Source organism: Marmota marmota, unplaced genomic scaffold, assembly GCF_001458135.2.
Source record: "Marmota marmota marmota unplaced genomic scaffold, marMar, whole genome shotgun sequence".
Taxonomy (NCBI): domain Eukaryota; kingdom Metazoa; phylum Chordata; class Mammalia; order Rodentia; family Sciuridae; genus Marmota; species Marmota marmota.
The window spans coordinates 27946972-27959754 of NW_025999842.1; the positions used below are offsets into that span (position 1 = coordinate 27946972).

Genomic DNA, 12783 nt, shown 5'->3' on the forward strand with positions numbered 1-12783 from the left:
GTGGGGGGGTGGGATCCAGAGCTTTCCCTTGAACAAAGTTAAGGATAGCATGAGTCACAAGCTTAATTCCAAAATGTTTGGGGCCGTACAGATTTGGGGCGTGGGGGAGTATTCCACGTTTTATGGTGATTGACTTACTGGAAACTCATCATGGAAACAGAGATTTAGGGAAAGAACTCTAAATATGTTCTGGGAAGGCTCCCATTCATGGAATTGGTTAGGCAGACAAATGGCTTCCAGGAATGCCCAACCAGATTTATATAGCAAGATGCAGATGGTTGATAATCTCTTTTCCTGATACTGCAGCCTAGGGCAGGGGGACACACACCCTTTCACCCCCTTCACTCGCAAGTTCTCCTGATGGCCGGCAAGAATCTCTGATTCTCATCTATGTATATCCTCCTCCTTCCCCTTTTCTTGTTACATGTAATTAATAAGAAGGTTACTAACAGTTATTACATAAGAAACTTGAGATGTAAACAGAGTTTGCTAGAAAATGGGATGAGAGCTGGCTGTTTGTTCCTACATCAGTGAAACTCTATAAGAGCACATGTTTGTTTTGTTTTGTTTTGCTTGGTACTAGGGATTAAAACCCAGGGGCACATTACCATTGAACTACATTCCCAACCCTTTTTTATTTTTTATATTCAGATAGGGTTTCGCTAAGTTGTTGAGGCTGGCCTTGAATTTGTGAGTCTCCTGCCTCAGTGTCCTGAGTCACTGGGGTGTAGGCACACACCAAGCACCTGGCTTGTCAGCACATTGATTTTTTTTAAAGTATTATTATTTTAGTTGTTATGGACCTTTATTTTATTTGTTTAGTTATACCCAGTGCCTCATACATGCTAGGCAAGCGCTCTACCACTGAGCCAGACTGCACATTGATTTTAATTCTCTATCTTCCGTCTTTCCTTTTTCTTGTTATTATTAATAACCCTCTGAATTGAAACAAATTTGAGACTTTTTTCTTTTAACCTTTAAAATTGATAAGATAAGTAATTTCATTAAAAGAAAATTATTAATTTTATTGTTAACCTTCTTTTAGATAATTTTACTAAAAGAAAAAAAATGTAATCTTGCTAGCTACTACCTTTGTTGCTTATTCTGGACCAAGAAATACATTAGCTTCTATGCCTCTGTACGATTTCAGCTATGTCTAGAATGTTGTGTGTGTGTATGGATGCACATATCACAGCTATAGCTTGTGAGTTTGTATTTTGAATACAGTTATTTTTTCTTGTTTGAATGGTGTCCAATGTTTTATTTAGGAAGCAGAACAAATAGTTTAAAGATTTCTGGTTTTTCATAATGCTTCTCATAGTGATCTTTCATCACTACCGCCTTGCCCTGGGACCTGACAGGAGAAGATGCGTCTTCCTTGCCTTTGCTGTTGCAGCCAGCCCCAGAAGGTTTTCCCAGGTTCCATTTGGCAATTTTTAACTGCAGTTCAGTAGATCTAGTTTATCTAAAATCCTTTTCCTACCTTCCTGTAAAAAAATCTTAGTTCATTAAAATTTGACTCACAAACTTTTAAATGCTTTAGACTAAGTTTTTGAGAATAAGTTTTTGAGAAGCAAGCCCACCCCAAATCCATCGTACACATAGCTCTTATGGGCTATTCTATTTCAGCCACTTCCTTCCATCCCGTTTGCTCTTAATTCTGGGTGTGGATTGTCCCATTTCAAGTTTCCTCCTAGAATGTAGCTACATTTCTGCAAAAAAATACTGGGTGGCAGTTTTCTTTAAGACCATAAAACTATGTCAGTCCTCTGAGCAAAATTGAATTGCTGCCCAGCACCTCTACCCCCTAGATAATCTCTGCTTCTCAAGATTTCTAAGAGGCAAGTCACTCATTTTAAAAGACTACTGACAAAACTTTAGTTACTTGAGAGAGCAACTGTACAAGCACATTGACGTTCATAGATAAAAGCCTTTTTAACTGTTATTTCCTCTTCTTAAAATCTATGTATTCATAGAAAATGTAGAAACCATGGATTGCAAAATGGAGAAAGTCAAAATCACCTATTATTCTGCACTTGATCACTGTTAAAATTTCTCCATGCTTATTTCCTGGTTGTTTGGTTGACTGGGATTATACATGTGTTTTTTGTTTTGTTTTAGTTGGTGTATATTCACTATATAGAATGGTGGCTTTCATTGTGGCATATTTGTATGTACGTAAGAGCATAATTTGATCAATTTCACTACCTAGTATCTCCCCTACCTTCACTATACATATGGTTCTAAAACCTGGATTTTTTTCTTAAGCCTTGGGGGCTTTGTGGTTGGATGTCTTGGCTAATTTTTGTAAAAAGGGAGAGATTTTGCATACTTTTCTGTGTCATTAAATAAACATCAATGGCTTTATTTTTTAATTAAATGTCATATTTCCAAATAATTGTAGATTCACATGCAATTATAGGAAATAATAGAGAGAAATCTTGTGCACTGTCACCCTGTTGCCCCCAGTGGTAATGTCTTGCTAACTATATTGCATACTGCCAAGACCTTGCCATTGCTACAGTCAAGATGCAGAGCATGTCCATCAGAACGGGGGCCCCCCCAGTCCTGGCTGGTGTTTTATAGCCACACCCATTTCTTTCCTGCACTACACCTGACCACTGGCAACTGTTGATCTGTTCTCCATTTCTATAATTTTGTCATTTCAAGAGTGTTAGGTAAGTGCAATCATATAATATGTGACCTTTTAGGATTGTTTTTTTTTGCGGGGGGATGGGGGTGACGGGGTGGTGGTGGTGGTTTTGGCTTTTTCCATTTTCTGCATTCCCTGGAGATTTATCCAACTTGTTGCACATCTCAGTAGTTTGTTCCTATATGTTGCTGAATAGCATTCCAGTTTCTGTATATTTCAGGTTCTAAAGTTTTTGATTATTTTGAATAAAGTTGCTATAGACATTGGTGCACAGGATTTTGTGTGAACGTAAGTTTCATTTCTTTAGGATAAATATCCAGTTATTTCATTTTAATAATGGCATAATGTTTCTTTGTGGGGCATTGTTTTTTATTTTATGAAATAAATATTTATTTACTTCTAGATGGATTGTTAAGGATTTTCTTACATCCTGGTTTTCCTGCTTATTAGAAATATCACTGATGAAATTCTCACAGATAAATTTGAATGCACATATCCCCTTTATTTTTCCCCTAGAATTGAAATTGATGCTTCAGAGTATGAAAAAATTTAAAGACTTTCTTTTTAGAATTTCTCATTTTCCCTTCTAAAAACCTTTTAAACTCCTAACAGCAGAGCATAAAAGTGCCTATTTCTAATCTCTTGGTCAACACAGAGCATTATTACTTTAAAAATCTTTGTAATTGTCTACCATATCCCTCTAGCAGCATGTACCTAGAACTTGACTATTAGTTTTCCAGTTCTGGTTGACCTAAAAAAAAAAATCTTCCACAATAAGAGATACCACCAAAATCTTGTTTTTGCATGAAATTTGGGCCACTATTGAAGTACTTCTGTAAGATTTGTTTAAACTTACCATCATTATTTTTCCTTCCTAAAATATAGTCCCTCATCTTGAAGAATGTTCCCCAGACTTATAATCTGTCAGTATGTGTTATTTTATTGTAGAAGCTAAATGCTTAATTTGAATTTGGATATGAAGATTTATAAGAAAATTGCCCTAAGCATGCCTGCTCTTTTATGTTGTCCTTTATCTGTTCCTCATATTTATTCAGGACTAGATAACAATGTACTGCCAGAACAGATAGCATTTAAAAAAAGCAAAGGAGGTCCGAGGGTGTAGGGTCGTGGTAGAAGCCCGTGCTTAGCCTACACGGAGCCCCAAGTTTAGTCCTTGGCACACAAAAAATGAAAGGAAAATGCTTTGAAATTGTGAACCACTTTTTAGTGAAGGCTGATTAATATATACAGTATAGAGGTAGGTGTGTGTGTGTGCGCGCGCCCGTGCAGGACCTGTTGAAGCCATTAGAACCGAGTTGGGTAGTCATTTAATGGGAGCACTGTGTGAAGGCATGGTGGTGAGAAGGTTTGCCCCCTTCTCATGCTGCCGTGTTTAGGGTTTCTCTGAAGAGGCAGTGACTTTGAGAGAATAAGATAGGGCCAATGATGTATAGCTACTAAGGCTGAGGAAATGTATTTGTGTTTTCAGAAGTAAATTAAATCTAGTTTGAAAATTACTTTCTGGTGGAATATAGCAAATCGACTTTCTGTCCAGTGTAAGACTTGTTCTTTTCTTTCTGTGTTTCAAGATCTGGAGTTTTTTCCCCCTTCCCTTCTTTACCTTCAGGTCCATATTTATGATAAGCACATGTGTCAGTAAAAATTGATTTTTTGTTTATCACTCTCATAGAAAGCTGGATGATTTTCAGGAAAGATTGTGCTCACTAACATCTTTGGTGACAAAATTAGTGACCTGTAATCAAGACTCCATTATTACAAATAAATGAATAAAGGAAACCTGCAGAATCTGGCATTTCTGCCTTTATTTCTTTTTCTTTTTCTTTTTTTTTATTGGTTGTTCAAAACATTACAAAGCTTATGACATATCATCTTTCATACATTTGATTCAAGTGAGTTATGAACTCCCATTTTTACCCCAAATACAAATTGCAGAATCACATCAGTTACACATTCACAATTTTTACATAATGCCATATTAGTGACTGTTGTATTCTGCTGCCTTTCCTATCCCCTACTATCCCCCCTCCCCTCGCATTTCTGCCTTTAAAGTTTATAAGATACTCTTTTGTTTAGCCAGCCACTTACGTACTTCTATCTTGCAGCTAAGAATTATGTTTATGATCGTAATGAAATGAGCAAATAAAACATCATCCATGAAAACTGTTCACTTTCTCAGAGATGACCAAAAAAAAAAATTTTTATCATGATCCATCCCCTGCAACTTATTTTACAGGGTTCTATAAACCTGCATTTTTAAACAAGCTTTTGATTAAAAGTGGTTTGGGAAGTAATTCTAACTTCATTTTTGTGTCAAATTACATAATATAATAAAATTAAAATCCATATGATTAAACAAGAATTCTTTGTTATACAGAGTATTACTAGATACCTAAATACAACTTGGTTTGGAAAATGAAATAAAATGAAGTCATATGTATATACTTGTCATCATAAGTATGCTAAATCAAAAGCTGTGCAACAACGAGAAACATTAATGGGTCAGATCCAAGTAAAACTGAATATACTTCTGATTTCCCACATTTCACTGAGCATCAAAACCCACCAATCTTTTGGTTCTTTTCTTGTACACTGTTCTGTATCCTCTGCATCTGATTAGCTCCCTGGATTTTATTTCATTTTTTATGTGACATTCTCTACAAGTACATATCATTGGCTGCTGCTTTGGGGGTTGAACATCCTTCTGGGTGTGCATTATTAGTACCTATACACCATAGAGAAGGTTCCCTGTGTTCCCATTAGAACTGTTGCAGCACTGCAGCCCATTTTTCTACAATTTATCATGATTCTTACAGCATCAGTCACCTGAGCATTAAGTATCTAGAATATAAACATGTTTTAGACTAAGAAAGAGTACCGTATTGAACATCAAGATGGTCATTTTTGCTCCAGATATATATACCCTGATTTCCAGAGCCTGATTTCGAGTATAAAGAGGATAGAGGGAGGGAGTGCGCTAACCAGGGCGGAGGCCACCATAACTGAAGTTTTAAGTAGGTATTTCTGTGAGGCTGGCCCTTGCAGGCTTTTCCTCTGGATGTACCATCCTTTCCTTCAGAGCACTTGACAGGTCCTGGAATTTGTCAGTTTTATGGAGGCAGAGAGTTTATTTCTATTTTTGAAACAAAAATTTTATCTGTATGGTATGTTATAGTCTTTTTTAAAAAAACTTTAAGAAGTGGTTTTGCAGTGATCATAGAACTAACTATGGGTCCAAGGACTAGAATGGTCTTTGACTAGTGCCTAATACTCTGAAAGAATGTGGTTCTGAGGATGATTAAATGTGAACAGCAACAGTGTCAGACCCTCACCTGCTTTGACTCAAGGAGCCATGTTTGATTCTGACTTGATTGGTTGTTGGGAGACCAGTCAGCATCATGCAGAATTAGTGTACTGAGGTCAGATGGGAGCTAGAAAAGAAAAAGGAAAATAATATTTAAACAATCAAGATTTATTACATAGATATTTTAGGAAAGATTTGCTCATAAAAATTTAGAATTATGGTGAATGTTTTAGTAATAAAGAAAAATTAGAAGGTAGTATCAAATGTTAGTATATTTCTTGGCAAATAAATGAGGTGAAATTCATTGGGTTCCTTTGCCCTCTTCAGTGGCAGATACAGTTTTGTGAATTATTGTACTTTCAGATGACGTGTTTTGTGGTCTTTTTGGCTTTGGATAAAATCGAGCGGTGATATACTTTTGCCTGAAATGAGTGAGTATATTAAAATGTAGAAGCTTCATATGACTTATTAGTATGTAATACATTTGACTCTCTGAATTCATGTAGTGAACAGGTACAGAGTTTTTCCCTTGTCATTATTCCCTAAACAATACAGTGTAACTATTTGGATAGCATTTACATTGTATTAAACATTGTAAGTAATCTAGTGGTGACTTCTGGTATTGGGGAGGGTGTAAGTAGGTTATGTGCCTGTAATACCCTATCTCATAGACAAGATTTGAGCTTCTGCAGCTTTTTTGGTATCTGCTAGGGAGTTGGAGATCCTAGAACAAATTCCCCTAGATACCGAGGGACAGCTGTAATTACATTTGACATTGACCTATTTGTGAACAAGGAATAATCACAGCTGATTTCATTGTTCATTATTGTGTTTGGAAAACAAATAGATCTTATAGTTTTAGAAACTGCTAGAACTGAAGTTGAATTTAGCCAAAGAAAATGGCTAGTCTGGATGTTTTAGGCCCCCTCAAGTGTTCCAAGTTTGGTTTTTATGTTCTTGCTTTTTCCCTTTTCTGTTTATTTGATTTGATGACCTGCCTCTTTTTTAAAAAAGCAAAAAAACAAACGAAAAAAACAAAACAAAACTCTGGTTCATCCCTGAAAAGATGCTCTCATTGCCACATCTGAATGTTATAAGTATGTGGTGATTGTGGTTATTTTAAGCCTTCCTACCTCATTTTTGAGACTTGGCTCACATGTGGGTCATAATGGCCCAATAAGAAGAGAGGAAAGGGGGTTTAAGGTCAAATGCTTCTGTTTTGCAGACTTCCCCCCCCCCCATTCCTTTACAAGGCATGGCCTCTTGGCTTTCCAACTTTTATTTTTAAGCTTAAATTGTTGCTTATGCCAAAATAAACTTTTTTAATTGAGGCAAGTGAAGTTTGTAGTCATACTCTATTTTTTTTTTTTTTTTTTTTTACAAATAATATTTCCAATCCATACTTTGAAAGTCACCCATTTCTAAGTCAGGGCTTAGGTTAATGAAAAGCTTGCCTGAGATGTTACTGTAGCAAACAAAGTGGGATTAGAAGTCACATTTTTTTTTCTACTTCATAAATGGTTCAGGGCTGATTTTGGAATTATCATAGAGGAGAAGAGTTGTTTGTTTTTGCTTTGTTTTAGCACAGGAAACATCAGGATATGCCCTGTTTTGATTACCTGCTTAGATAAAAGTACATGACTAGGTCAGGGTGGCTGAACAGTCCCAAAAGGAGTGAGTGGTAACTCTAGCATGAGGCAAATTAGCATGTGGGACTGCAAATTAGGAGAAAAATAGGTTGAAGGGAGAAGTCAAAGACCCAATTATGTTATAAGAGGTGGTGCTTTCAAATCACTGTAAAGACCCAAGTTGGGGATAGTTTTATAATATGAATATGTGATGCTTGGTAATTCTTGTCATTGGTGAAATATTGGGGGGAAGTTCAGTATAAGAATTAAAAGTAAAATAAGATAGTTTGTGCCACAAGGAAAGTTTGGTGCAAAACAGAACAATTATAAATTTAAAAGAGGTGGGAGTGAGAGAAGAATTAATTTGGCAACCAGGGTTTAAGCCTGGCGTTCTTTGTGGTCTGATGGAGACTCACCAGAGTCTCTTCCTTGATTGTCAGTAATGTTCTTATTCATGACTAATTACTGCTCCTGCCTCGAAATCCAGCAACTCTGAAGATGGGGAATTCTTTTTTTGAAATTAACTCCGCAGTACCTCACCCCTTTTGTTCAGCACTACGCACTGTACCCTGGCTTCTCTTCCCAAGGGCAGTTCATTGGCAGGGCTGCCTGGGAGGGCAGTGTTTTCTGCATAGTAATAAGGCCCTTGCAATTGTGATATTCCTGCCCCTCACCCTAAAGTCTTGGGTGCTTGACATACAGTGGCAATGCCACTTGTAGAACAAAAGTCAAAAGGAGAAAAGGAAAAAGGTCTTCTTGAACTTGATACATCTGTTCATTCTGCCACGCTGAGATTAAGGCTTATCTACAGGAAATCCCATGGAAAACTTTCTTTTCCTTCCCAGGAAGTTGCTCTGTGAACAGGAATGTTCAGGAAGCCAACAAGCTTTTCCTAGACCTTTTACCAGTCTGTCCTACTTTTATTAAGGGCTTAGTGATCTGTCTGCCTTTTGATCACCTTTAGTGCATGCTATTTTGCATGTCTGTTTTATAAACCTAATGTGAGCTAACCACTGATGTGTGTGATTCTCATTTCTGTTGCTTGCTGTAGTAGATGGGGGTCCCCTAAAGATAGGTGTTGAAGAAGTTGAAGAAGACAATGCTTGTTCAGCCAGCAGGCATCTGGGTTATTTTTTTAGAGAACCAAACCCTTGAGATATTAGAATATTTAGGAGCAAGGTGTTATCGTTGGTTCTCAGACTCAGGGAATTTAGAATTCACGGACTTTTAAATTATTAACTTGTACGTTTTGTCTTTGGTACCCAGAAGGGCACATTAAGGAGATGAAAGAATTTTTATGCCAAATTGAAATACTGTAGACTACTTCCAACACTGCCTTCTTCAGGAACTTGCTTTGTAGATATCCTCTCTGATCATGGAGAAGTTACATGTCTTCAAAAGAGGACTGTAACATGTTTCTAACCCTGTATGTCTCACTCTGTTCAACTACCTGGATAGATTCTGCTCATTCTCTTGAGAGCAAGGGAGTCCCTGTACCTTCTGGCTTTTCTGCCATCTGATACATAATGGGATATAAGTATGCCTTTCCTTTAGGGGCTTATAGGTTAAATAGCAGAATGCTTTATCTCAGATGCTAAGAAAGAAATTTATTCATGCACTAAATATTTACTGATGCTTACCAAGTGCCAAGCATTGTTCTAGGCATGGGAAATCCATCAGTGAACAAAAGACAACCAATACCATCCCCAGCCTGCCTAAAGGAGACCACATCTACTAGAAATGCATGTTCTTTAAGAGTAGATTGACCTGGATGAACTGATCTCCATCATTACCAGTACCTCAGGTCAGGACAGTGGCATTCAAAGAGTTAATGGAAGTTGAACCTTCATTCCTGCCTGTCCTTTTGCTGCCTTTTCCCAAGGATTTGGGGATTGTAGGATGTCAGAGTTGAGAGTTCAGTCCTTCATTTTATTCATCAGAAATGATTAGAATCTCATGCATATTTCCAGTTGGCCTTAAGATCATCTCAGGTTTCTCTGTTTCAAATATAACAACACGGAAACATCGTTTTCTGCTCGGTCATCTTTGGAATACTTGGGTGGAGTGAGATCTCTTGTTTAGCTCCTTGGAAAACTGATGCTTGGATAAGTTAAGTGACTGAGAACTGGCTATCACAGACCTGTTTTCTAGTCTAACAAGTAATTTTGCCAAAGAGGCTAATTTCTAACTGGAAACTATCTTTCTGTTCCCAGAGGGAAATAGAACACGGATTAGATTATAGTCACAATCCAAACAAAAGAGAAGAATGTTCAAAACAAACAAATAAACAAAACAAACAAACAAAAACCTCCCACCCTTTTCTGTTGCCACTTAAGTTTCTCTATCAAAACAAAAATCCAGAAGCAAAAATACTCTTGAGAGAAATCGGGAAACCAGATAGCCTACCAGCTAGCCAACTCTATGGTTTCTGAACAGAGTGTACTGTTTAGGATCCCTTTTAGCTGCCTTTGGGCTTATTTAAAAACCACATTAGCATGTTTATAAGGGGAAAACAATTTAATGGTTCTTCTTTTGGCCTTGGTACTTTCATAAGGTTTAACATTTCTAATAGTAAAGTCTTCAAAAAAATTTGAAGAGAAAGAGGATATTTTGACAGAGAGAGAAAAAGCTTAACTATCTGTTTTTCTCTACCCGTACCCCACCCAGAGTCAGAAAACTGGCCTTATGTACCCTGGCCAGCTTTGTTTCAACCTCAGGACGGTTGTTCAAGTAGTTAGTACTCAGCAATCTGAAGTACTACCTTTTGTTAATGCTGAGGTTGCCAGGGTGCTTCCCAACTGCAGGGTTTCCTAGCAGGACCTCAAGCTAAGAATATCTTTGGTTGTTTTCACCTTAATCCAAATGGACAGTTACCAGAGTACGTGATGCACAAGAGGTTATTGGAGATTAGTTCTTAAATGTCTTTAAGATCAGCCTATTGTAATTCACATTCTGTAGAGCTATGCTTTATAACTGGTAAGCTGAGTAAATAAATGGATTATCTCTAAGCCTTGCTGTTTTTAACCTTACCCCTCACCCCAAGCAAATGGTGAATGAATCCTCACATCACTTCCAAAAGTGTTTTATTTTGGCAAGTGTTTAGATACTGGACAGATCTCAGGATTTGTTCCTAGGAGCAGACAGAGGGTAGGAATGGTTGTGGTCCTCCTGGGGTAGCATCTACCATGGACAGAGAGGCACCATTCTTACCCAGTGGGTGGCAATGGGCCTGGGTCCTTAGCTGCTTCATAGCTGAGTCACCTTGGGCCAAGTTATAAAGCTCTGGTCTTGATCTCTTCAGCTTTAAATTAGCCAAAATACTAACTGCCCTGCCTAATGCATTTCAAGACTGTGTAGAACTACAGCATAGAGATGGCAGGTGGTATTGTTAAGAAGGAAGGGGGTGGGGGGCTTAGCATCAGATCCAAGTGAACCTGTCTCACTGCACTCCTCTCTCTGTGTGGAGCTGTGATCACCTTCAGGCTAAGTTATTTGTGTCACTGGGTCAGCCACAAGGGCCAACAGAGTGACCCCTCTTAAACTGGGAAGCAGTGTGTTCTCACCTGTCTCCTCAGGTCACACCCCTTTAGTGGGACTTACCAATTCAGGTCCTTCAGTTGTAGCTTAGTTTAACACTTGGGGATGTCCTGCTGACTTGACTGAAGGACTTTACTGTTCACAGCAGGACTCCTTGCCTAGGCTGGAGTCCTTCCATGAAATTCAAGAGTCATGCATGTTGGATTAAAAGACACACATGCATATGAAGTTGGAAAAAACCTGTCCTCTTAATTTATGAGTTCATTGAAGGTTAGTTTGTATGCACATGTATTATGTACTTAGTTGAATAAGAGGTTTTCTGGTTTTTGCTTTTAAAAAAATATTTTTAGTTGTAGATGGAAACGATACCTTTATTTTTTATTTATTTTTATGTGGTGCTGAGGATTGAATCCAGTGCCTCAAACATGCAAGGCAAGTGCTCTAAATCTGAGCTACCACTCCAGCCCTGGTTTTTGTTTTATGTACTTCCCATATATAGGTTTAATAATGACTATTTCATATTATTGCTTGAATAAGACAAGGATTAGATGGATTTGTAATTTAACTGTTTCCCTGTAAGAGAGCCTTTTTTTTTTCTTTTGATACCAGGGATTGAACTCAAGGACGATTAACCACTGAGCCACATCCTTAGCCCTTTTTATTTTTATTTATTTATTTTTGTTTTGAGACAGGGTCTCACTAGGTTGCTCACAGCCTCACTAAGTTGCTGAGGCTGCTTTAGAACCTGTGATACTCCTGCGTATGCCTCCTGAGCTGTAAGGGATTACAGGCATGAGCCACCAAGCCTGGCTCATTTTTATTCTTTTTTTTTTTTTTTTAGAGAATTTTAATATTTATTCCTTATTCATCGGCGGACACAACATCTTTGTTTTGTATGTGGTGCTGGGGATCGAACCCGGGCCGCACGCATGCCAGGCGAGCGCGCTACCACTTGAGCCACATCCCCAGCCCCTCATTTTTATTCTTTAATATGATAATTTTTGTTTTAATAATTTAAAATAAAAGGAATGGATTTAAGTATCCTATAAATGGCTTAGTTCTAACTGTGGATGCCTGTCCTGGAATTCACAGTAAACTGACAATGGAGAAATTTGCCCCATAAGAAACTCAATAGAATCAAAAGTGTTCTTAAGTACAAATGAGTGTCCTGGGAGGAGACTCTCAGTGGAATGGGCTGAGCCTCTTCACCTTTGAGCTCTGAGTCAAAAGAGAAGAAAAGAGTGGAGCTCTTGGATTTGTGTGTTTTGTTTAACAAGAGAGCACACACATTCACAATCTGGGGACTTTGTAAGTACGTATAAATTGGGTAAAATCTGAAGCTGTAAGTGGAGTTTAAAACAGTACAGAAGTAGCCCCCTCACATTTTCTAGTACTTATTGTTTTTGTTCCCCTCCCCCCAACACACACATCTTATGACTCAGATATAATACTCTCTGCTTTTGAGGCATTTGGATAATTTTATAGGAAACAACCTTTCTCTTCTTTTTAAACTATGGTATGGTGATTTATTTAGAAATTTACCTGTGGAAAAATTTAATCAAATTTATTGAGTTATAATTTGAAAACAAAATTTACTAGTTTAAGTATAAAATTTGAATTTTGATAAATGTGTATGGTTGTAT

At 37.6% G+C, this 12783-nt stretch overlaps 2 protein-coding genes across 2 annotated transcripts in view; one reads left to right on the plus strand and one right to left on the minus strand.

Moving 5' to 3' along the window:
- The window catches only part of Foxo3 (forkhead box O3), a 121909-nt gene that overhangs the window by 36513 nt on the left and 72613 nt on the right, over positions 1-12783 (plus strand). The gene's annotated exons all lie outside the window — the stretch shown is intronic.
- On the minus strand, positions 5217-5387 carry LOC107154336 (DNA-directed RNA polymerases I, II, and III subunit RPABC4-like). The gene has a single exon (XM_048785174.1). It carries the CDS (start codon positions 5385-5387, stop codon positions 5217-5219), a length of 171 nt encoding a protein of 56 aa, XP_048641131.1.